At 39.6% G+C, this 27,114-nt stretch overlaps 1 protein-coding gene across 1 annotated transcript in view; it reads left to right on the forward strand.

The window, feature by feature from the left end:
• Nucleotides 1-27,114, forward strand: part of thsd4 (thrombospondin type 1 domain containing 4) — a 43,317-nt gene that overhangs the window by 14,738 nt on the left and 1,465 nt on the right. Inside the window, exons 7-16 of the mRNA XM_088333348.1 lie at nt 9,732-9,936; nt 14,531-14,706; nt 14,781-14,847; nt 14,920-15,087; nt 15,178-15,307; nt 17,194-17,398; nt 19,817-19,990; nt 21,808-21,981; nt 22,723-22,902; nt 25,598-25,742. Of these exons, the coding sequence (XP_088189474.1) occupies nt 9,732-9,936; nt 14,531-14,706; nt 14,781-14,847; nt 14,920-15,087; nt 15,178-15,307; nt 17,194-17,398; nt 19,817-19,990; nt 21,808-21,981; nt 22,723-22,902; nt 25,598-25,742 (1,624 nt within the window). The remainder of the gene's footprint in view (nt 1-9,731; nt 9,937-14,530; nt 14,707-14,780; nt 14,848-14,919; nt 15,088-15,177; nt 15,308-17,193; nt 17,399-19,816; nt 19,991-21,807; nt 21,982-22,722; nt 22,903-25,597; nt 25,743-27,114) is intronic.

Below are 27,114 nucleotides of genomic sequence, written 5' to 3' on the forward strand. Positions count from 1 at the left end.
AAACGGAAAATAGGTATACAGATTCCAAATCAGGGGTTGTCCTATGGAAATACTTCTCGAAACGGCTTATTGGGCTTCCAATTCCCCTTAAACCGCAATCTGCTTTTGCCCTCGCTTTTAACATAAGCCCCCGCGAAACTTCACCTCCCTCACTACTCCCGCCTCATCCCCAAAATCTGGCTCCCTTTTACAAGGGGGAGCTAGCAGGGGATGGTCGGCGCCGTTATTTTGGATTTAAGAGTGAGCGCTCCGAAACGTATTGTGGGACAATGCTGCCGGTCCCGGGTCTGCTGGTGCTGGTCGTCTTTTACGTGCAGGGGAAGCCTCAGGTAGTCCATACTGATTTTTGGGGTTACTATTGGGTTGCACTTGATTTGGGTTCGCATTACTTTAGGTTTGGTCCAAAGCTTGGGTTCTCCTGAAAGCTCTTGGTTCGGTTACAACTTGGGAAATTAGCTTATAACCATCATTTTAGGTCAACCTCTTGATTGATAAGTGAAGTCTTTTGGGCCTTGGTGGCCCTTGCAAACCCTCTTCCATCACCCCGGTGTTTTTAAACCAGTGTGGGGCACACCAATGGGCCGCACAAGATTAGCCGATTGTATCTTGGCAAAAAAGGAGGCCTTTGTTCAATATATTTTCTTTCTTGCATTTGTAATTTTAACATTAATCTATTTGAGTGTGTGGCAGCATATTAATATTTTGTTTTATTTGTATGTACTAATCTTCTCATGAAATATATATGAAATAATTTACTGTGTTTGATGAAATTGTTTATTATTGCATGACAAATCTCCACACCCTTCTTGTGGGTTTGACATGTTCTGCTGAGAGGATTAATATAATTATTTTTAAAGAACTAGCAATATTAAAAATGAGGTAAATTTACCAAAAATAAATCAAATAGTAAGTTAAATAAATACTGTACATAGTTATTCTGATTTCAAATACTTATTCATTTTACCAAAATAAAAAAACTGAAAAACATTAGAACCTTGTACATTTTTTGTTCCATTAGCAGATAATTTTGCTCACCAGTATTATTTTACATTTTCCTCCCAAAAATAGCAAGATTAAATTTTAGTAAAACCTTTAAACAGGTAAAAAAAATACAGTAAGTCGTGAAATCCCAAATTAGGGCAAATCCTTAAACAAAATTAATAATCTTCAGTACATCCTGACATTTAGTGACGACTAAAACCTTGTACTGTGAATTTAAACAACATATTAATTAAAGCTTAAAAAATAAATTAATTAAAAAAAAACTGTGCTGAGAATATTTTCAAATTTGGACAGATGCTGTGCCTCGAGATTTTTTTGATGGAAAAAATGTGCATAAGAAAACTAAACTACATTATAATCATTGTTCCATAATCATGTGGACAGCTTCTAAAGAATTACATCAGTAACATGTTAAAAGGTTAAATATGGATATTCATTTGGACAATAAAAAACAAACCAATCAACAGCGACTCCACATGAACTCAGTCAGCGTTCGTATGTGTGCTTGAAATCCTTGAAAATGCTTACATTTTAATGTGGTGTTTTCATGGATTGAAAGGTGCTAGAATTTGGGGTGAAGTGTTTGTAAATACTTGAAAGCAAGTCTGCTTAAAATGAGGCCTGCACTGCTTTCTGGTAGCTTCGCTTTACCATTTCCTTTGTGCAAGGATTACGCATCAATTATGGACATTTATTGGGGGCCATTCAAAACATTTAAGTAACGTTTTCCAGTGGTAAATTTTATTGGGGAAAAACTTCCTGCAACAGAAAATGTAAGCTTCATATTACATGCATATTAGACGATTTTACCCATTTTTTCTCAAAAACATATATATTCCCGATTTACTCAAGATCTAAAAATCATATGTCTTGTAAATGTAAGATTAAAAATCGCACCTATATATGGATATATATGTGGCTCTGCAAAACACATGACTCTCTTTGAATGTAATTGGAAAATTGGTTTTAAAGGTCTTTAAAAAGTGCTTGAACTTGGCCATGAAAAAGGGGGTTGAACCCTATATAATGAGGACTGACTGTGCCTTGGTAATAACAAGAAAAAACACTGTCTGTGCCTCAAAAGTGATGACGCAGCGTCGAAAAAGTGGAAGGAGGTTTACCATTCTGTCATGTGTGCTTCATCTTACGGCGACTTTGCACTTAAGTCGACTTCCAGATTCCGCGTCCCGTCCAGCCGTCGCTATACATTCCTCCACGCTGGCTGCAGATTCTCCAAAAGGGACGTTTATGACATTTCCAGATGCGGCAGTATGGCAAAGCTCGCAAGAGTAGATTTGATCTTATTTGTATTTGTGCGAGTGAAAGGCTCTTCGAATCCCAGCGCAACGTTAACCTTCCAGCCTCTGCTCGTAAATCAGCTTTAGAATAAGGCAGCGTGGCGCCTTCCTGTCACTTTCTTCACGGCGTTAGCTTACCTTTCGTCCCTTGGTGATACCACTAATTTAATGCTTGTTGTCAAGACTTGTTCCCTATTCTAGTGAAATTGGCTGAACACTATACCCATACAAATCAAGCATTGAAGTCTATAGGGCACAATATTCCGGGTTTAGTGGGACAGTGTGTACTATTTATCCTAGTGGTAGAAAAAACTTCAGTCATTCAGTAGGGTTCGTACGGGTGCTTGAAATTCTTAAATTATTGTAATTTTAATATTGTGTTTTCAAAGATTGAAAAGTGCTAGAAATTTAGGTGAAGTGCTTGTATATGCTTGAGATTGCATCCATGTTTTTCAACAAGTCTGCTTTAAAATGATCCAAACATTGCTCTCTGGTGGTTTCGCGTTGCCATTGCATTTCTTCTTTCCTCGTGATTGACGGTATTAGTTTGTATGAAATTGTCCTATGAAGCGTCATTGCTCTCTAAGGGTCTTGCCCAAGAGGACAGGTGCAGGGCACTGTGTATAAATAAGTACAAGGATTATCTATCAATTCCATAAATTTTTTATGGGCCATGCTAAAAATTAAGGTAGCGTATTCCGGTGGTATTTTTCTTTTCATTTTTTTTTCAGTTACAGTGGTAAATTAAATGAAAAATAAAAACTGGCGAGAGATTTGTCTCAAAAATGTTTACACCCGTATTGTTCAGATCCACAATTTATTTGGGATTTACTCTAATTCTAAAAATCATATGTCATGATAAATGCACACGCAAGATTAAAAATCACGTTAGTTATCAAGTTGTATCAAGTTTTTCTTAAAAAAGGTTCAAAGAAGTCTTAAAAAAACAACTTTAAATGACTTGTTTTGTAATGAAGAATAAAAAAAATATGTAAATGTATTTAAAGTCACAGTCTTAATCTAAATTAAAGCTAATAGTTTTCACAGATATACTTATCCGCTTGAATGTTCACTTCGAGCACAAGTGGCAGATTGAATACTTGAATAATATCTCTGTTTGAAACTTTTATACCATATATCAAGCATAAGCCTTGCTCACATTTAGAATTGATTTTAAAAAAGAACTCAGGAATGGTGTAATCGTAAATCTGAATATCTGAGTGCTTAACCTTGTTATTATTGTGCAAAAGAAAAGAAGTGCCCAAGGTCAAAGTATTTAAGACGCTGCAAGATCATCCATACGATACCAGGTACTGTATATTATATTTAAGTCAGTATCGCCACTGACAGTACTTCAAATCCTTTTTATTATATTATACAAATGTTTTTGTTATAAATGAAAATGTCCGTTTTAAAACACCACTGATAAATGAATATCGATTCTGGCATTGGTATCGATTTTTTTGGGACCACGGTTACGCACGGTACTGAGATGTACAGTGTGGGAAAAATACCACTAGGATTGCTTTTTAATACCTCGTTTTTTTTCCTCTCAGTTGGTAACCACTTCCAGATGAAGGTGGGCTTCAGTGCCGCTTTCTATGATTAAATTAAAAAAGAAACATATTTACATCATGGTTTTGCCGGGGAAGGCGCAGATGGCGGTTAGTGGCCACCCACTGATAAAGTGCGCAATAAGAAAAAAAAATACTGCAGTTGCTGAGGTTTGAGTTTTACTAAGTCACAAAGCCTTTTAATGTATTTGTTTTTTACTGTTTCCAAGTAACCACAAGTTATTAATGCACACTAAAAAGGGCTTTTATTTTCACATAAATACCTCTCTATCTTGCTCAACTCATTTGAACGTTTTAACTGATTGAAACATAATTAAACCAAAAATTGAGCTTCTCAATTTATTTCAATGTTGCTTTTAGACACTAAGGTTTGAGAAACACAACAACTGTTCTAGTTCACTCTTTTGAAGTATTTATTTTGAAGTATTTTATTTTATTGTCGCTATTTCTCACTATGTTTTAATTAATTTCCTAAAGAAGAAAAAAAACAACAACTAACAAGTTCTTGTTAGGTATGGGTCAGTACCAATATAGGTATCAGTGGCGATACTAGCATTTTTTAAGGTATCGGTTCTTGGTAGCCAGTACCAATTTTCGCCACCTTTTATTAAAGGAATTGTAAATTGCCAGTAAGTAAATGCAATATTAAGTCAAATATAATGCTGGATTTAAAGGAGTTTGATTTTTCTGTACTAATGCTATACTCAAGTTTAGAGTATTATTCCATTTATAACTACTAGTCCTCTTCTTTGGCCAAATTTTCTGTGGTGTGTCTTGGGCAAGTACAGCCTGGTGACGCCCATCCCTCTCCAGGCCAACATATGTTACCACCGGGTCTCGAACTGGGGGCCTTTCATGTTTTAGGGCAGGGGTGTCAAAGTCAAATGGACGGAGGGCCAAATAAAACATTTGGCTACAAGCCGAGGGCCGGACTGTCCAATCTTTACTGAAACCAAGATTTAACCTACTGAAAACACAACAAATATATTACAATATGATTGGATAAATAAAGCAATATTTTCTTATGACTCTGTCAGTCATTTTTAATTTCAGCAGGCACAAAATACAAATGTCCTTTATATGAAAAACTCATAACATATCTCATAACAACAACTCATAACCATTTTCTATCATTCAATCATCTGAAATTATTAAAAAGAAATATTGCCTCGAAATACAATAAAATAAAGTGCAAAAATCTCTTGTTACTTAAAACCAATAGCAATCAACACACTGGACCTCATCTGTCCTGCTCAAATGTACATTGACTTCCCTTTCTGTGCTTTCTCTGGGTTAGTGTGAAAAAAAGGAATTACTGATTAACAAATAATAACAATCAAAAGTCATTTTCTCTGCTAAATAGGAGACCATTTTATCAAAAGACTGTTGTCCACATCAAGATCTATTTTCCATGAAAAGCCGAAAAACAAGAAACACTCCCAGGACAGAGTCGGCAAACAAAAACAACATAGTCAACATAGACAATAAAGCTTTAAAATTCCCGAGGGGAACAACAAAAAACAAGACCTTCTTTATGTGCATATTTAACTTTTAAACTTGAACGGAGTAAAAACTTCAAATGTGTAATTGCACAGGAAACATTACTGTATAATTACTGTATTTACATACATTTATATACAGTACTGTATTACTACAACTCTACATTACTTGTTTGAGGCGTGTGTTTTGTTTCATGATGCCGTCTAATATACTCTTTCATCACCGCCACACTTTCTCCACATAGCAGACACACAGGTTTTCCAGCTACCTCCGTGAACATGTACTCCAACTCCCACCTTGTTTGAAAGCCCCGGTTTTCAGTGTCCACCTTCCGTTTAGCCATTGTTGATGGGTATCTGTGGGCTAATTTTTGCTGTTATGCTAATGACTGCTGCTGATCGACTGCTGAATAAATCAAACCGCCTCCCGCTTTGCTCCCGCTCGGCGCGTCCCCGTTGCATTGTGGGAAATGTAGTATTCATGCGTACTGCGGGCTGCTGGCTTGCAGCGGCCTGCGGGCCGGATCTAATAATATATTGATATCGTCACGCGGGCCAGGTAAAACCCTCTCGCGGGCCTAATGTGGCCCGCGGGCCTTGACTCTGACATATGTGTTTTAGGGGAATGTGCAAATCACTGTACTGCGGAAACACTTGAGTATCAGTATTTGTCTGAATAAATATAACATATTTTCTCTTTTAATTAACCAAAAGTATTGTAAGCAACACGTATTTTGATGTTTTGATTTAAGCCTTTTTTTGCGAATATCTCATATAAGCCCCCACGTTAGCAAAGCTATTGCTAACATCTATGTAGCAGTGTTCAGTTTTGAAAGCTCTTTCCTACAAAGTGAGATTCTAGTTTATGATTTTCAATGTTTTTTTATTATTATTTCAAGACATGGGAGATTAAAATTGCTGTGTGTTGTTTGTGATGTCCTTAAAAAGTTGAAAATACATTTTTTTCTCTATTAAGTATGTGCTAACAATGCCAGACTGAGTTCAAATAGTCTTTATAATAATTTTACCTCCACGCCTTAATCCCTTTATCTTGCCTTTTCATCAGAGCTGCTCGGGACTCTCAACACATTAGGATGCAGAAAATAGGGAAGGGGGAGAGGTATTTCATGCTTGCGCTCACCGTTTTCTGTAAGTGTAGAAAGACAACGATGAAAATAAAGACCAACTCAAACCCCCCCAAAAAGATGAAAAAAGAAGAGTTCATTTGAGCGTGTTTAAGAAATGTGCGTACTTGCACGCACTACACAAGCAGATTGTGAGAGGATGCACTTGTGATTTAAGCCAGAAGATGGGGTCGGTGAATAGAACATTTTCAAATTCCTGACACCACCTTCAAAGTTCCCATTTTCAAAGTCCTGAATTACTGATTGTCTAACAGCACATGCTAATTATAAACAATCAACAATTTTATATAGTTATCATACTGTATATTTACTCATTTAAAACTGATATGTTTACTGTTTAATACATTAGTTATTATGTGGCGAAAACTACTTTAAATTATATATATATTTGCCTAATTATGTGGTTACCTATTCGGCCAGCAGGTAGTGCTCAAGTTACCTTGATGAAAGAGGCCGTCGTGGCACGCGCCAGTAAGCATTTGTGGGCCAACAAGACCTCATCCCATGGGCTCTGCACCTAGAGGGGAAAGTGCCTGGTTGAGAGCCCACTGTCGTCATTTGTCCGCATGAAAGCGAGAGAGAGAGAGAGCAGTTGATGCATGCAGCATTTACAGCCAGACTGGAATCCACCCAAGTGGTTGGAGAGGGGGGGGAGGTGGACTTTGCCCATGTACCATTCCCTTGCGGGCCCGCTTGATGAATGTGCGCAGAAATTAGATAAGATCAACCAAAGGAAAACCCACGATTTGGTTGCCAGCACTTAACTTTCTGCTGGGCACGCCTGTCAGCTTATTTCTCAGCCTAAACATTTTATGATCAGGAATCATTTTACATCGGCCTATCATGACGTGAGAGTACAGCCATTGATTTTTGTTACAATGGAAAACCTTGTCAGTCGGCTCCTGTAATCGAATCATCTGATAGAACAAAAGAATTGTCTTGTGGGCATAGGGTGTGGCACTTGAGTCAACAGATGGAATGTGTGTGTGGTGGGGGGTATTTCTGTCACATTATTGAAAATGGGCGGGTGGTCCCTGTAGTTAGCAAGGTATTTTCCTTACATATATATTAACTTATTTACTAGTGTTACTATGGGCTTTCTTATGGCCTTTTCAGGTGTCACAAGACTCTGATGTCCTTAAGACATGCACAGTTCGTTATGCGTTTTGGGAGATTCCCTATTGAGGATTGGATGATATGACGTATTAATGTTAATTCAAACTTTGTCAATACAATGCCAGTTAAATCAGCAAATCAGTGAGAGAATGTAAGTGCCACTTCTTCCTCAAGCATAAATCAAGCTTGAGTGTCTGTTGTCTTCTTGTTCTGGATTGAACTAGGCCACAGATAAAGGGCCAGATGGAATGCCTATCTCTAAGTTTGCTTGTTTTAACCCGTGTTTGTGCGTTGATTCCTTGAAAAAAACGCCTTAAAGCCCGACTATGTAATCTAAGTAAGTTTATAACTTTTCTTTGTATAAGCATGGTTCCCCTTAAAAAATAGATCAAATGTTGAACGAGTTAGCTGGCACTTATGAGTCGTTTCCTCAACAGGCCGGCATCTGTTTTGTCAGGATTTCACAACTTTACGAATCTTTCCATCAGAGACACGTTTTAGTGTTGGTGTTTATTTATATCTTTGCCAAATATTCCACGAATCCAATTATGGATCCATAAAATCCCACCACACGTCCTTGAATAAGTGGTCAGCAAATAACCTTGTGTCCGTAGTTAGTTTTGACTATGCTGGCATCGAAAGATGTATGACAGATTTTACGCTAATGCTGTAGAGCCATTTAATGCTAATAGTATCACTAACAGCTCTTAGTTGCTGGAATTTTATTTCTTTTTCCACCAGGGATTTCTGTCTGTGCTTGTTGGAAACATGACATAAAAGAATGGAACAACTTGCCCCTCTATGGAAGCCCAAGAGTGCCGTAATGCAATAAATAAAAAAATACAACCGTTTCAATTCTGTTGTTCTTGCTAAATAACATCGGTATTCGCGTTTATATTAATAGGGTGGTATTATTGTGACCTATGTCCTTACTAGAATTAAAAAATATTATTATATTTTTAAAATCTTTTTAAAATGTGTCAAATATTTTAGATTAGGAAACATTATACTTTTCATACTGTATTTTATTTTATTTTCAAGGTTTTTTTTTTTTATAAGTCTGCTTTTATTTCATTTTTTTTATTTCACAAATGTAATTCATGTAGGGCCTGTGCTTGATTCGTAAAGGTGCATATTGTTTATCGCCTCTTGGTGGTAAAAAACTATTGATTTAAGTAAACAAAAATACACCATGTAAACATGCATTTAAAAAATGTTTCGGCAGTTTGCATTTATTTTACCTAACATAAGCCTCACATCGAGAGGGGTGACATATTTGTCCATCTTGCTGCAAAGGGCACCCCCTCACAGCAAAAATGTAAAAGGCTGGAACAAAAAAATTAAGAAAAAAGTGCTTTTTGCTGTCTGTGAGTCTCGGTAGTTTGTATTGTTCCTTATACTTTGTAGCACTCATTTTTGGTTGCACTACCCAATACAGCGACATCTATTGCTCAAATAAAAAAACACTGACCCTTTAATATTGATTAGTTGTTCTGGAGATTCGTCGTGTCTGTCCTGTAAGTGTCAAACTCTTAATCCAAAGAACCGGCAATCAGATGTAAAAATGTCTTTAAATTTCAGCAGTGCTTCCACTTCTTAGGTCAGTTGACTTTAGCGTAAATTGTAAGTTATTGACACACAGGTGAAGAAGTAGGTTAACAGTCTCTTTATCAGAATGCGCTATGCAAATCAATATTTCTGGCACAGTGAGTAAAATAGTGTGATTATGAAATAAGCTTTAATGCAATTTCCCATCATTGGCGGTCTAGTGTTGATTCTGTCAGCGCTCTCACCACTACTACACAGGTTTGATTTCCATTGCATACGACATTTTGCCATTTTCGTCATTGGCACATATTAATGCATTGCAGCCGAACACACGAAAGCTCTTTTTCGGGCGCCTTATAGTCCGCTGTGCGGCACGTATAAAAAGTATATTAAAAATGACTATTTTGGGGGGTGCACCTTAAATTTCTGTGTGCTTTATAATGCGGTTAATACAGTGGCTCTCGGCTTCAAAAATGTCATTGACCCCTGAACTAAATGTTTTAAACGTTATAGATTTCTTTTAATGAACTAGTTTGTGTCCCCTTACAGAGCCCCGGCTGTGATGGCTTCCTGGGCTCCGGCAAGGTAATGGACAAGTGCGGCGTGTGTGGCGGAAACAACGCCACCTGCAGGCTGGTGTCGGGATTCTTCCACCACTCCCTCACAAAGTTTGGCTACCACAAGATCGCCGAAATCCCGTCGGGAGCCAAAAAGATCAACATCACCGAGATGGCTAAAAGCCGTAACTACCTTGGTGCGAAAAAACATCTGATTTTACTAAAATGTGCAATTATATTTGCTTTACTGTTTTTTTTAAATGTTTTTAGCAGCAACTGCTGTTTGATAGGAAGCAGAATGAAGCTTAGTGGTGAAATTCTAAATAATGCAACTTCCCCCTACCACCCACCTACCAAAGAACCTTACACTCCATTAAAAACTATGGAGAGTCAAATTGACCACAATTCACAATTTTACCTCCCATTTTATTTCCCAGCCTTTTTTTGATGTTTTTAGTTAACTAAAGCAGCAAGATGACTTTCAATTATCTCATGCTATGTAAAATAAATTAGCTGCACCGCTTATCCTCAGTAGGATCGCAGTGGGCAGGGGACACCCTGAACTGGTTGCCAGCCAACCGCAGGGCACACATGGACAGACAACTCGCTCGCTCATTCACACCTTGGGACAATTTGTACCGGCCAATCCACCTGAAATGCATGTCTTTGGAATGTTGGAGGAAACCGGAGTGCCCGGAGGAAACCCACGCAAGCACGGGGAGAACATACAAACTCCGCACAGTAAGTCCGGTTGCTGGATTTGAACCCACACAGGAGGTTCCCAAGACCTTAGAACTATGCCCCACACGCGCTAACTACTGTGCCGCCGTGTTCTAAGGCAGGGGTGTCAAACTCATTTTAACTTGGGGGCCACATGATAGAACAAGTATTCTCTCGGAGGCCGGACTACTAGATTAAAGAGAAAGAAAAAGAGATAAGGAAATAAGAGAAAGAGGGAGGGAAAAGGAGAGAGGGCGGGACAAAGAAAGAAAAAGAGAGAGAGGGAGAGAGCGTGAGAAACAAAAGATAAAAAGTCGTGAGAGAGAGGGAAAAGAAAGGGACAGGAAAAAATAAATCGAAAGAAACATAGAAAGACAGAAGGAGAGAAAAGAAAGTTCAAGGGAGAAAGAGAGAAAGAGAAAAGAAAGAAAAGGAAAAAAGGAAGTTAGAGCAACAGAGCTCAAAAGACACAGAGAGACAAAGAGCAACAAAGGAAGAGAAAAAGAGACACAGAGTGAAAGGGACGGAGTCAGAGTGGGAGAAAAGGGGTGGAAAAGAAAGTGAGAGAGAGAGAGAGAGAGATAAATAAAAGTACAGTGTCTTTGTGAGAGGCACCTGGCTTTGGCAACATCAAGTTGACATATTTCAACTTGCAGCTTGTTTTTCTCTTGCGCTTCTCTGAGTGTTGTCTCGCTGGCCGGACTCAATCCCTGATCTGGTCCACGGGCTGCCTGTTTGACACCTTGTGTTCTAAGGGATGGGCAAGGCACCTGTATGAAGCGGCAGAGGTAAACCAGTGAAAGCTGCCGGGCCCTGTTGTTGAACAGAAAAGTGTGTTGTGTCACCCTGACCAGAGTGACTTGGCCATTTTCTTGGGTCCCGTTTCATCTGGAGGGACGAAAGCATGACCAACTTGGGTGCCGAGGTGCCTAACTTGTTCGGGTGTTTGAGCATTTGGGCTGGCCATGGCCCCCCCAAAAAATTGTGTGTGATTTTTTTTTTTGCTCCTTTTTCCCTTTTTTATTTTCTTTGTTATTGTGTATGCGTTTGTCTTGCTGTCGGCTACCCCTCTAGAGGGATATGACCAAGGTAGATAGATATTTTTACAGTTTCATGCAATAGTATGTATTTTTTTCACAATTTCATTTAGCAACAACAAAAAGAGAAAAAAAAAAAAGTTGAAAGATATGTTTTCAGTTTTGTGTTTTAGTTTAGGGTGGCCCTAGGGAAGATGCTGTCTCTGAGCCTGTTTGTCCTCGTTTTGAAGGACCTGTAGTCCCTACCAGAGGGCTTCAGGTCAAAGAGCTCGTGACCGAGGTGAGATGGGTCCATAATAATGTGGTTGGCTCTGTTGCAGTGTCCCAAGCCAGCAATGTCTTCTAGACTGGGTAGAGAGCATGCGATAGGCTGTGTTGATCACCCTCTCTATGTTTTTCCTGTTCGCTGCCGTGCTCCCAGCATACCACACGGTGATGACGTATGGCAAAATGGTTGGTGACCTCAGTTCTAGGCTTTTCTACATGTGATCCCATAATAAGACCCAGGAAAGGCAGCATGTGGCTCCACTGCTACACTCAAGCATGTTTTATTCGGGTGCAAATTTCATGAAGACGACGTTTGGTGGAGCACGTACGATATCTAACTCAAGTAAAATAGATCAACCGCGTTTATAATGGACTTTTCATGAGCAAACACATCCCACATATTCCCTTAGCGGGTCTCTTTTCTGGGCCTTAATGTGCTTTCACTTGATGCAAACTGTCGTTTACAAGTCTAAAGTTACCGTACTAATGCATTTCTAATGCTTTCCTTTCGCTTAATCCACTGACTTTTGGGGAGAGGAGGTCTGCCAGCAAAAAAGGATTACGTCAGGATTTCAAAGTTATTTACACTCACCCCTGAAGTTATATAGTAATCATTCTTATCCCAGTAGCTGGAAATGTTGCTCTATTGTATTTTGTTCTCATTATAGGAGATTTTATCTTAAAATCATTTTTGAATTAAGCAAAATTTTTATATTCATCAGAAAGTAGATAACACAGCTCATTTTAAGACATATTTTCTAACAAATTCAAACAAATAAACAAAATGACCTACTATCTGCTAAATATGACAATTTGCTTTGTGTGTAAATTATATATATATATATATATATATATAATTTTTTTTTACAAATATCTGCAAACTAAAAAATATTACACTAAAAATAAGCAAAATTATCTGCCAGTGGGCGGGATTTTTTGCACTGTAGAAAATAAACACATTTTTAATTCTAAATATACATATCATTGCTTCACATGCAAAAAAACAAATCTCATTTTTTCCCTTTGGTTTTTTTGGTTTATTTAACTTAAAAAAACTCTAGGGGCCTTGATAGATCTTATAGCTGTCGTCCAGCACGATGGGGTAAAAGACGCAGTTGGGCGTGGACCTCCGTCACGGGGTCGCCCAGCTGTCGTCCATAACCTGTCGTGGCAAGGACGTCGGGTGTGGCGTCACACTGACGTCCCGAACCCAACGTCTAGGTTTCCCCCACAGTCACCCGCCTCCGCGAAGGAGCCTAAGGGGCCCGGGAGCGCGCGAGCTTTAGGGGTCAAGGCTAGCGGTCGCCCTAACCGCATCGGCGCGTCACGTTTTGCTGCGTTCTGTGGGGGAGCCGGTGCCCCGTAGTCGGTCTTATCCTCTTTACGGCGGCGGCTTGTGAGTCGCCTTGCTGCCCAGGTTGGTCCATAGTAGATACCTGTCCCCAACCCCCGTGCAGTCTTGCTCACGGCTGCCTCAGTCTTACCCTTTGTCCAGGTTTGGCTAGGCTGTGGGCCAGTTGTCCCTCTGTGCCAGTGTAGTCCGGCTGCCCTTGCAAATCAAACCTCAGCCTCAGGGAACGCAATACCTTTCCTGCTACTTTGGCATGGGGCTATAAAGTCCCCGCCGTTGCAGCTGGGTGGCATCAGAAGCCTGGGTCTGCCACAACTTGGCATCTGCCTCGTGTATTTGAATGCCAGGATTGATGTGAGATTGGTCTTAAATTTCATTGGATGTGGTCTTGAAAAGGTCTTAAACTTGAATAGCAAAATCCTAGTGCAACCCTTTACTCATAGATCGAGACATTTGCATTTATTTTACATAAACGTCACCTAGAAGGAGTTGACAAAATGATTTGCTATCTTGCTGCTACGGGTGCCCAAAACCTCACGAGAGGCTGGGCAAAATCCTTTGAAAAAGGTTATTGTATATACTTGCATAGAAGCCAACCGCCTAAAAATTATCTAAAATATTCAAATAATAAAAAAGAGGAAAATGTGTACAAGAACCTGTGGAAGCAGTAAACCCTTTTTGTGCAATCTTGAGAGTTTGCAAATAAACACTTACTCGAGACACTCCATCTACATTTTGTCTCTGAACTTCAAACCACTCGCAGATCTCCTTCTCCATTACTGGATACTGTCCAGGAGATTTTCTTTTTTTCCCAGGCATTGTCTAATGCAGAAATAATTTTCTACTTAAAATTCCAAAATTCAGATAACCTTAACCGTAAAATATTTACTTACATTTGCCGCTTTAATTTAAGTTTTTTTGGTCCACTTACTGTACTGATACCCTATCATTCGCTACAGGTGACACACAACCAAAGAAAGTATACGCATATAAGCTAACCCCCTGATTTGAAGATCTTATTCCACAGTTGTACATTTGGTTTAAATGCGTGTATATTCGGTAAAGAGAATATCACAATGAGGAGAAATTCAGCTTTCTCGTAATCTAAGTAGCACAATGACTTTATTTTGTTGTACTTTGCAAGTACATATAAACATCGCCACCCATTGATTTTGGCAGATTGAAGGTTGTGTGTGACAATATGAGTGATAAAAATCTTTTCAGAAATCGAAGAACATTGTTATTTATTATCTGCATATAATTAGTAATGCAGTAATAACAACAGTGAAGTTACTAAATATTGATAATAACACACTACAGTACTCTTGCGGTTCTAGAAATATGTGCATTTTCACCGCATGAGTCCCAATACTCGACATAAATGTCAACGTTGTTTCATATTTTCGTATCCTGCAGCACTGCGAAGCCACTCTGGTCGCGCCATCATCAACGGAAACTGGGCGATCGACCAGCCGGGCAGGTACGAGGGAGGGGGCACAATCTTCACGTATCGCCGACCCAATGAGATCAGCAGCACCGCTGGGGAGTCCCTCCTCGCCGAGGGCCCCACCAATGAGATCCTGGAAATTTATGTGAGCCAATAACACGGTTGCATCGATACATATTCCAATGATTATGTTTTTATAAACCCCAACCACCCCCTCAGATGATCTTCCAGCAACAGAACCCAGGGGTTCACTACGAATATGTGATTGCCTTGGCGACACCGCAAGGTAAACCAAACCATAATGATCGGAGGTCACGTGATGAAAACTAATTCCAATCAAACGTCTCCGAAAACGCAGTCAATGAAGGGGAATCGGGGCATGACGATTCCCAGCGAGGCAACTACGACCCGGCCGGCGGAGGGAGGTACCCGCCCCATCGCCATAACAACCAGCCACCTCGCCGCCAAAGGGAGTACAGCTGGAAAATGGCTGGCACCAGCGAGTGCAGTACTTCCTGTGGTAGAGGTGAAAGATAAAGGATTTTTTTCCGTCATGAATAAAACAATTGAACCTGAAAATCAGATTTAATATAATATTCTGTATTTCAATGTGAAGGTTTCCGGCATCCCATCTTCCATTGCGTCCATCGACTGAGCCTTACCCGAGTCAAAGACGTCTTGTGCGACAGCGGCATTAAACCAACAGCGCAGGAGGAAGTGTGCAACGTGCAGGCGTGCCCTGCATTGTAAGTTAAAGCTGTATAGAATTTAGAACTTTTTTACTTGATGTGGCCATCTCCTGGCTTGTGTCATCAATGCAGCTCCCAGGCATGCAAATCTCTCATCTTTTGGAGAAATTCACTGTTTTGAAGTCAAACAGGGTGACTTAACATATTGTGCAGAAGTCTGGGGCAATAATTACAAAAGTTCACTACAGGCCCTTTTTATCCTCCAAAAAAGTGCAATTAGAACTATACACAGGGTAGGATATCGAGATCATACTAATATTTTATTCCTGCAGTCCAAATTATTAAAATTAGATGATTTAGTACAATTTTTCTCTGCGCAGCTGCTATGTAAGGTCAACAAAAACACAGTGCCAGAAAACATCCCTAAATTATTCATTCGGAAAGAAGGAAATTATAACTTAAGGGGCTCTAGTGAATTCATGATCCCAAAGGTGAGAACCACCAGTACAAGTATGTCTGTGTCTGTGTGTGGAGTCAAGCTCTTGCAAGACGAGATCAAACAATGTCAAACTTTTTACTTGTTCAAATTTAAAATACAAAAAAACATTCCTGGGGGAATACAGAGAGGAGGATAATCAGGTATGAGTGATACGAGAGATTGGGAATAGTGCGTCTAGAACTATGATTAACTTTGTGTTTTTGTTGCTGTTGTTATATCATAACTGTTATTATTAATATTATTACAATGGTTGTTATGTAATTGGTGTGTTTAATAGGGAAGATGAAGGGGTAGGGAATATAAGCATTTGCTTCTGACTACCCCTTTTCGAACATCTCATCTCATCAGCCGTACTGCTTATCCTTATTAGGGTCGCGGGGGGGCTGGAGCCCATCCCAGCCATCTCCGGGCAGTGGGCAGGGGACACCCTGAACTGGTTGCCAGCCAATCGCAGGGCACACGGGGACAGACAACTCACTCGCTCAGTCACACCTAGGGACAATTTGGACCGGCCAATTCACCTGAAATGCATGTCTTTGGGATGTGGGAGGAAACCGGAGTGTCCGGAGGAAACCCACGCAAGTACGGGGAGAACATACAAACTCCACACAGTAAGGCCGGTAGCTGGATTTGAACCCACGCAGGAGGTTCCCACGACCTCAGAACTGTGCCGCACGCGCGCTAACCACTGCGCTGCCGTGCTGCCCTCCCTTTTCGAACATATTACGTAATATTATTTTGTTGTTGAGTTATTGTTTTGGTTCTGTTTTTATTCTAATGTTCGAATAAAGTTTTCATTCATTCATATTTACCTACGTGAATAGCATAGATCAGAGGAGAAAATGTTTTTTTGGGGGGTGATTTTGCAGTAAAATGCATCACCAACACGGTTTTTGATTTATTTAGAGAGTTTGTATTTTTAATGTCTCGGTTCGCGTATCGTTGTGACGACATTACATTAGCAACAATAGCGTGTTGCAGTAGGGTGGTGCGGAGTTGCCTTGTGGGGTATTTAACAAAAGTGGAATAAAGAAATACACTAGAGCCATTGCTGCGCAGCTTGAACTATTCTGGCAGGCGCATTTTGGCTTAATCAGCTTAATCATAGTCGGCACCTTGCTGAGCCCACGTACGGACGCGAGCTATGTTGCACGGAATCTCCACTTAGAAAAATAAACTAAAAACAATGACTGATGAAGTCCCAAGAGTTTGAATGCGGGCTCGGTTATGGAAAAGGGGGACGGAATCCATCGGTCACGCAGATTCTCCACAAAGAAAAATAAACTCTGAACCATGACAGTTGAAATTTTTTTGAAAGGTCAGCGAGAGAGAAGCCTGGCCCGAACAGGAAGTAATAATTGAAATTTTAGGCCAGACCCAAATTTTGGTTTGGGCTCGGTCTTAAGATCTTACTTCTAGTCTCTTGTTATCCACCTTTTTACAGCTGGGACATCGGCGAGTGGTCTGAATGCAGCCGGACGTGCGGCCTGGGCACACAGCAGCGTCAAGTCCTGTGTCGCCAAACCTACGCCAACCTCACCCACAACGTGCATGTCAGCCACTGCACGCACATACCGCGCCCCGAGACCTCCGGCACCTGCCAGGCCAAAATCTGCAGCGAGTGGCGTGTGGGCTCGGAGTGGAGTGCAGTGAGTATTGGTCATCGGGATCAACGATCATCTATGGCAGGGGTCTCCAACCTTTTTTAGGTGTCGGGCTACTTTTTGCTACTTATTAGTGCAGAGCGCACACAGTTTGATATACTGTACATTTTTATAATAATAACTTATCTTGTACTTATCACTCAGTGTTGTTACTGGGTTAAAAATGACACAAAGAAAGATAGAAAGAAAAATAGTTATAGAAAGACAGAGAGACAGAAAGTGAGAAAAGGAAGAGAAAAGGACAGAAAGACAGGGAGAGCAAAAGAAAGACAGAAAGAGAGAAAAAGGGAGAAAAATGGAGAGAGAGAGGGAGAAAGAGAAAAAAAGAAAGATAAATAAATAGAAAGAAAGGTGAGAGAAATAAAATGAAGGGAGAAAAAGGAAAAATAAATAGAAAGAGAAAGAAAGAAAAAAGAGAAATAAACAAAGTAAATGAGAAAGAAAGAGGGAGGCAAAAGAGAAAAAGAAAGGGAGAAAATAATAATAATAATAATAATAATTTCCTTTGTATTGTCATTCTTTGTAACAATGTACACAGAACGAAATGTCGATACACCTGACCCGTTGTAGCGAGCCGATGCAGCCGCAGCCAACAGAGGGCGCCGCCATTTTACCAATGTTATAAGTCTTAGGTATGACTCGGCCGAGGCGCGAACCAGCGACCTCCCAGTCTCAAAGCGGGCGCCCTACCATCTAGGCTACTGAGGGAGAACAAATGGGAAAAAGAGAGAAAGGGGAAAATAAAGGAAGAAAGAGTGATAGAGAGATTGAATTAGAGAGTGGGAAATGACCCAGCACTGGTGGGGTACTTTCAAAACCTCTGCTGTCCTCAGGAGGAAGCTGGGTGCCCGCGGGCACCAGGTTGGCGACCCCTGATCCATGGCAAGGGTTGGAACATAAGGCTTGCAATCCAGGTGTGGCTCTTTTTATGAGTACATCTGGCTCGGAGATAAAATTCACCTATTTAAACCCATTTCGGCCAGGAGTGCAACACCTTGTTTCTACCACAATTGACAGGAGCGCTGTAACCTTTTCTACCTTTAAGGCTGGCAAGAAGAAATGTCATAAGGATTTTTTCAAATCATGTAGCCATGTGTGACGTCTGCCTTCTACCTTTTCCTGGATATTCTTTCAAGCGTATAGCTTGCGTTATAATAAAAATTAGGAATGTAAACGATGTACTTGAGGACTTTCGAAACGATGTCTGAATATTTCAAAGATGTCGGGAGATTCACATCTATAAAACACAATGTAAGAAAAATAATAAGCACTCGATTGCCAAGGTCAGAACTGCATCTAGTGGTCGGCGGCGCCCTCTGTTGGCTGCGGCTGCATCGGCTCGCTACAACGGGTCAGGTGCAATCGACATTTCGTTCTGTGTACATTGTTACACAGAATGACAATACAAGGAAATTATTATTATTATTATTATTATCTCATAGTTGAAGGTTAAATGCTTCCGTATAATTCTCGTTTGGAGTATTGGGTGACGTTTTAAAACCATTACTGATGACAAAAATGTTGGGCCAAATAAACTTCAACGGTCTTAAAAAAATGAACTGAATTTGGAATTTTTACTTGCCGCTGCCATCTCCTGGCTTGTGTCATCATTGAAGCCTTAGTCAGTTCTTTCATGATCCACGTGCAAGTATGTGCATTTCTCAAACATGCTCGTATAAACTTCTTTTTTCATCTATCTTGGGGTTCAAGTTGGCATTTGGACTGTTATTTAAGTCAAGTCATGTTTATTTGTATAGCCTCAATCACAAAGAGTCTCGAAGACTATTGCAAACGAAAGAAGGGGGCCAAGTACTGAACCCTGCGGAACACCACAAGGTAACACTAAAGGGCTCAGATGTCATTTCACCATATTTAACCAGCATCTTCGTACTTTCTGCGTTTTCATGCTACACGAACAAGTTGACTCAAAAACAACCCGCAGGGTCAAGCATGACGTCAGTCTCAAGCACTCCCTCTACCCCCCATTCATCCTACCTTATGTGTGCTTTGATAAAAGTAATATAAAAGCAGATCGAAAAAAGACTCATAAGAGCTCTTTGAACTTGGAATATTTAACTTTTCTAAGGACACCTTAAACTACGCACTCCAACTTTATATAACTTCATGAAGGAGACAAATTTTAGTAGGATCTTTGTTTATATGAGACCCGCCGAATATTTCATGAAATCACACACATTGAAATGAAATGCACCGAGGAATTAGCTTTTGTCTGGGCATCCAGGTTGATGGCGCTGTTTAATTTGGTCTTAAAATACATGTTGTGCTTCTCACTGAAAACAATGAATCTTGATATCTTTCTTTCATGGCTTTTTGAGTCAAACAGGTACCCCACCCCTGATCTACGGTGTGCATGGTTTCATATCGGCAAATTTGTGTGCGCAGTGCTCGGTGCCATGCGGGTTAGGCCAAAGGTGGCGGGAAGTCGGCTGCGTCAGCAATGTGGGCGACGTGGTTCCTGATGCCGAGTGTAACTTCAATTTGAGGCCGGCCCACGTGGAGAATTGCGACATGGGTTCTTGTGCCAAAAGCTGGTTCTACACAGACTGGGCAAGCAAGGTCAGCGACACAATACAAGACATAAAAACCCAGACGTAAATGTAAACATTCAGTTCTCCCTTACTTTGTGGAATTTAAGCGTCTATTGATTTCTGCATTCTAATTGGCTGAATTAGAATGCAGGAAAGGTGTGACTCTTTCCTGCTTATTTTCTTCTGCTTGCAATTACGTGGCGGCCTAAGTTGTACACATGCTTAATGCACCTTGACGAACCTACATTATACAGTGAAGAAAATAAGTATTCGAACACCCTGCTATTTTTGCTAAAAATCATGCATTATGATTTCTGGATTTTTCTTTTTAGTTTATCTCTCTCACAGTGGACATGCACTAAAGATGAAAATGTCTGACCCCTCGATGATTTCTAAGTGGGAGACATAGCAGGGTGTTCAAATACTTATTTTCATCACTGTAGGTCATTGGGATTTTCTAGTAAATTTATTTTGTAACTGGCATAATGCTTTAGTGGTTGACTTAGCTTATTTTAACCCTTCTATCAACATGGTACTAACACAATAATAACATAGTAAGAACATATTAATGACATGATAAGTCATTGATTTTATAAATCATTATATATCAAACTTTGCACTAAATAGTAACAAAAAAAAATGGATTGCATATTCAAAGGGTTGGTGACCCCTGCTTTAGATAAAAATATTTATCTATTTAAAACCGACACACATAAAAAATATGTCCGGCACTCTATTAAAAATAAAAATTCCATTCTTAAATTTAAACGGAAAGAGTCCCACTCCCTTGAGAAATTCTGGAAAACATCTGTGCATGCGATTGATAACAGTACATATTTTCTGCATTCAATAGTACTTCCATGGATTAAGGTTCAGTTAGGATTATACACTTATATAAAATAATATTCTTACCTATTATGAGCAAAGATACAAGGGCATACACTATAATTTTATTACTATTTATTCCCACAGCACAACAAACTAAACTTTACATCGGAAGGGCTTTAAAAATATAAATTATTGACATAGAGTGAAAACAATTTTTACTTTTACAATTTCCTTCGTGAATTTTAATTTAAAAAGCGAAGATGTAATAAAATATACTGAATAAGTGTAATACTCCATCAATACAGTGAAAATGTCCCTGAAATCAATTCTTTCTTTTGAAGTAAGAGTACAATTCTTTATAGAGGAGAAAAATGCTGGGGAAGGAATGGTAGTATGAGAATGAATGGTAAAATACTTATGGTATTTATAGATGTATAAAGTACGGTATTTTTCGCACTACAATGTGCACCGGATAACAGGGTGTATCCCCCCCAAAAATAGACAGTTGTGATCTAAGGGACACTGGACTATTAACCCTTTGCACACACGTCACCCAACCACTAAACAGCACTATAACGGACGGCAGTAATCTGTGGTAAACATAGGTGAGGCCCGTAAGGCCCTTGAACCAAGTGTTTGCAGCCAAACATGACTTTAAAAAATAATTTTATTCTAAAATGCTACTGGAAGTATGAAAATTCAGTAGAATTGCAAAGACAATTTAGAAGGGAGTTTAACAAAGAACCCCCAACACCAGTTACTATCACTTGAATTAGGAATCAGTTTCCTAAGAATCAATCCGAAAGACCATGCACAATGCAGCAAGCAGCATTTTTGAATGAATTTCCCTTTTTTCAAAGTCAATTCCGGCTGCTCTCACTTGGTTCAATGGGTTCCGTATATAAAGAAAAACATTATTGATTTATCAGCTGCTAAAATGTGTATACATCATTTGGGACACTCTGTATGTATTTCCGTTTATGTTAAAGTGCAAATAAAATTTTTTTTGCCTCGTAGTGTTCTGCTGACTGCGGCACGGGCGTACGTACACGAGGTGTGATGTGCCTGACCAATCACATCGGCCGGCTCCCTCTCGAACCCTGCGGCAACGAGCGGCCACCCGACTCGCAGCCTTGCAACACGGGACCTTGCGACAACGCCATGGAGTGGTTTACAGGGCCTTGGAGTCAGGTATGAACCCGGAGTCTGGTGAGAACTTGAAAAACCACACAAAAAGTATTCCCATGTTCTTAAACATGCAACATGTGAGGAAATAGTATATAATCTTTTCATACATTCCCGATATATTTCTTATGTATGTTCCAATTAAAAAAAATAAAAAAACACGCAGTGAGCAGCCATGCTAGCCGGGAACCAACAACAAAAAGCAGGAACAGCAATTGCAACAAACGTGAAACTTTCCGGGATTAAACAAAGCAAGGCACACGGCAAAACTGGCGCTACTGCTAGGCTAGCCAGCAAAACAACAGACAGTGGGCAGCCAACGAGTGCCAACTGGGAGTAAACAAAACAGGAAAGCCCTCAGCAGCCCTGATACTAACAGGGAGCTAGGTCAAAGCATGCAACTCTGACAAAACGGTTACAAGGCCCCCAGCGACATGGTAAGCAAAGTTCTGACTTCTCCAATCAGAAAATGTTGTAGGCAATCGCTGTTCACTACAATCACTGTCAGTTTTGGGTCGTAATGGGATTCACCATTTTGAAAATTTTCTGTTTCTTCAATTATGTCACAGCTCTAGAATAAACAAATCAGACCTTGGGACTAAATGTCTTAAATCCTTCAGCACGTGGAATATTTCTCAATAATATTTACATAATTGCTGGAGGGAGCATTACACGTACTGTTCCTAATTGAAAAGAAACACTTGACGTTTGAGAATACCTTTAAACCTTTGTGGCCATCTTCTTCAGTGTTCCACCGAGTGCGGCGAGGGCAGACAGCGGCGGGCGGTGGTTTGTCTGTCAAGAATGCAAGACGTGCTGGCTTTGGCGCCGCAGTACGAGTGCTCATCGCTGGACAGGCCAGACAGCCAGCAGACCTGCAACGTAAAAGCCTGTGGGGAAAAGTGGTACTACACCGACTGGAGCGCTGTGAGTTAAACACAAGGGCAATTTCATTACCACCAAGATTACTGACACCAAAACGTAGTGTGATACTCTGAAAGTAACTATCTGATTACAAACTACCGTATATACTTCCATATAAACCGACCCCCTAAAACTGCTTTAAAATAGCTACATAATACAAGAAATATAAGAAAAACGTGTACACCAACCCATGGAAGCACTGAAGCCTTCATATTTCTTGGCTTGAGTAATCGTAAGAGCTTGCAGACAAAAACTTAGCCGGGACACTCCATATCCAGTTTGTCTTTAGGCTTTAAACCGCTCCTTCATTTCTTGCTAATGTCTTTCTTTTCCCGGCATAGTTGTTTGCCCCATTGATTTTGATGTTTTTTGTATAGGTCACGCCCCCTCTCTGTGCCCTGCCTATCATTTGCTACTTGTGACACACAACCAATATGCACATAAAAAATTATTTTAGTATTTTATTTTTTAGTTGTAAATAAGGCTTAGGTGCGCGTATACACACAGGCAGTCCTTTTGGTGGATTAAGGGTTATATGTTACTGTACATGGTGAGTGAAGAAGGAACAGTTAGCAATCACAGGACGCGCCTGCATCAAGGGAGAGCCTCACTTAAAACCATAATCATTATTTGGAACCATATTTCAAGATACTATCTTCTGTTTAAGGGACTACATTATTGTGAAGTTTTATTCTTACTCTAAAACCCTACATTGAGAAACAAGTTTGACGCCCCACCTTGAACTCTTAACTTTGCTGGAAAAAGTCTGCCTCGGTAATCAAAAGCACTATAGCACTATAATCAGTTTAAAGCCCTACTTTAATTAACTACCCATAATTTAAAAATGTAATCTTCATGCTCGTTAGAAACCCATCTCAGAAGTTTGAATCTTCAGTTTAAACTTGTAACCCTGGTTAAAATAATTTGCATAGCCTTTATTTAAAACTATAACGCTAGACTCAAACCCTACTTTTAAAACACTAACAAGTTTGGACTCTGAACCCTACTTTTCAGTGAAACTGTAACCGATAATAAAAACATAAGACAGTGCTTGTTCTCAGTCAATCAGAACGTAAGGATGATGACAGCTAGTGGTCCACACGCTTGTACAGTGGTACCTCCACGTACGAATTTATTTTGTTCTGGGAATAGCTTTGTATCTCAAAACATTTGTAAGTAGAGTGTTTTGAATCAAAAATGGTTTGACGATGTGTCTGTGGCTCTTGTAACCTTGATCATAGGTTTCTGAAATGATTGGTAGGGGTGAGGTCCGTCCCTTTTCCTCAGTTAAAAACTAATTTGGAGAAGTGTTTGAAGTGGATAAAGGCATGCTGTCGCCCTCACGTTCAACTCAACATGAAGATGATTGATTGGAAACGGAAAAAATGTATTTGTTCTACAGCAAGGGTTTTATTTTTACTAAGCTAAGTTTACGTTGCTGTTGGGTCGGTTATTACACAGCACCCTATCAGCCTCACAGCATGACGTGTAGCTCCGCCTTGCCATGTTAATTTGGTATATCACCATGAAATAGAAACCTGGATACGCCTGACAAAAATTCCAGAATGGATTAGCTCTGTCATAGGTTATAAACTTGTAAAATTATCTGCAAAGACATCCCAAAGAAAACGTTGCTTCTTTTATAGCATTAGATGCGCCAAGAAATAAGAGCGAGGTGTCATGTCTAAAACTCATGAAGGTCTGTTAGAAGGGAAAACAATAAAGGGTACATACCCTGCTTTATATTTGCAGTAAGAGCTGACAAATCTGTATCGATTTCTCTATGAAATTGCTACAGGGGTGACGACTTCCTCGTAGGTTACAAGGTTATTAGTGTCTTTTGACACCTTGATGACATGAATATAACTTTGTATATAATAATTGAAACCCTTGAGACTACGGTCTTTTGAGATTCATTTCGTTAATGAGGAAAAAATATATGGCTATACTATCAGGAATAGCGACTAAAGCGTCTCTCGTTGTTGTCTTGACTGCCCAATTTGCTCCACGTGTGATACATAGATACTGTAACTATGGTGGGCTGGTGGGCGTGGATTAGGGCTCTCTGTCGGATCTATTAATTAGGCTTCAATCCTAATTTGAAACACATAATCGGTTGAAAGGCCTTTTTTAACATTTTTAATCTGTAGCTGAAAGTGTAGCTTCAAACCTGATTTTGAAAGACATTACTGGTTTGAGGATTTACTTTAAAACTCTTATGTTAAAATCCTAACAATAGTTTATAACCCCACTCTAAAACACTCATAAAGTTTGAAGCGCCACTTTGTACCCTACTTTAAGAAAAAAAATCTGCCTAAAAACGGTCACAATACAACTCTCTTTAAACACTGCTTGAAAACACATGCCACTTTGAAGCCTTACTTCCAACTCCTCCCGTACCTTAAAACTTTAAAACAACTTACTATAAAACCATACTCTGAAACACAGATTTGAAGCAATCTGTCTAAAAACCGATACTGCAAACGCTACTTTAAAACACTCGCAAGTTTAAAGTTCCACTTTGAAATTCCACTATAAATATATATTTTTTTAAATTCTTGTTTAAGTTTCGTTCAAGAACATTACTTGCAGTGGCACTTCTCCTAAAGGTTCTCATTGACGACATGAAGTTTCTGAATGTGCCGTCATTTTTCCAAAGACTTAATTTTAGAAATGTGTGTCCTTATGGTCCATTCAGTGTTCCAAAACGTGTGAAGGCGGCTTCCGTGTGCGTGAAGTCCGCTGTCTATCCCAAGACATGCAGTCCAGCACAGCCTGCGAGGAGCGACTTAAACCGTCTGGACGGGAAGACTGCAACCCTGATCCATGCGTGCCTCAAATTGGTTGGTCCCTCTCAAACCTTTCCCAAACACTAGTGTAATTTACTTCAACGCCATTAAGTAGCTTCTTCCTTCATGACAAAAACTAGCATCATCTTCTATTTGCTTCTATGCTGTAAACTAGCTGCTTTTTCTACACAAAACCTTGCACTGCCCAAAACGAGCATAATCTACTTCAATGCCGTTAATTAGCTTCACCTTCAATGTCAAAAACTAGCAAAATCTTTTTCTACATAAAAACTAGTGTCTTCTACGTAGCATAAAACTAGCGTCCCCTTTATTGCTGTAAACTACCTGTTTCTTTGATGCCATAAGATGGCTCCTTTTACTCCAAAAACTAGCATCATCTTCTTGAATGTTGTTTAATAGCTTCTTCTTCTGAGTCAATAACCATCTTTTTCTACTCCAACATTGTTATCTAGCTTTTTCCTTTGTGTCAAACACTAGAATCTTCTTCTACACAAAAACTAGCGGGAAACTAGCATTGTCTTTTTTAACGATGTAGACTACATTTTTATTTGATGCCATAAGATGGCTTCTTTTACGCCAAAAACTAGCAGTTTTCTTTAATGCCGTTAACTAGCTTCTTCTTCCAAGTCAAAAACGTGCGTCATATTCTTCTGTCCTTTTTCCATTACTGTATTTTCAAGACTAAGAGTCCTTTTTAGAAAAAAATTGTTTGGAAAGGGATGTGACTTACAGTGGCTTGCGAAACCATCGGGCCCCCTTGAGCTTTGTGACCTTTTGCCACATTTCAGACTTCAAACATAAAGATTTAAACTAATTTCTTTTGAAGCATCAACAATAAGTGGGACACAATCATGAAGTGGAACACACTTCATTGGATATTTTAAACTTTTTTAACAAATTAAAAAAAAAACGAAAAAGTGGGTAGTCAAAAAGTTCACAGGGGCCAAATAGTTTCACAAGCCGCTGTATACTCCGGTGTGACATATGTGTGAAATTATTACACCGGTTTTTTATCTTCACATGTTATTTTCACACTAAACCTTATGTGTGAATTTTTAACACATTTTTATATCATTTCACATGTTATTTTCAGGATAAACTGCAAAATGGTGCTCTAGACCTCTGTTGATTATTTTAACATTGCCGGTAATTTATAAAACCAAATGAGAAGAGCTAAACAAAAATGGCACTGAGAGGAAAATCATATTCTGCAGATCACAAGCTGCAAATATTGAAATATGTAGCTGAAAATAGTAATCGAGCAGTAGAAAGTTTGGAGTTAGCAAAAAGAGCAGGTGACGATGAGTCTGACATAAGCCACTTAGAAGGGGAAGCGGTCCATCGTCTATCTCACGAGTTGAGAAAGTCAAAACTGAAACAGATGATGAAGATTTGGATTTAAGGA

This window comes from Urocampus carinirostris, chromosome 4 (genome assembly GCF_059441175.1).
Source record: "Urocampus carinirostris isolate Australia breed hairy pipefish chromosome 4, RoL_Ucar_1.0, whole genome shotgun sequence".
Classification (NCBI taxonomy): Eukaryota; Metazoa; Chordata; class Actinopteri; order Syngnathiformes; family Syngnathidae; genus Urocampus; species Urocampus carinirostris.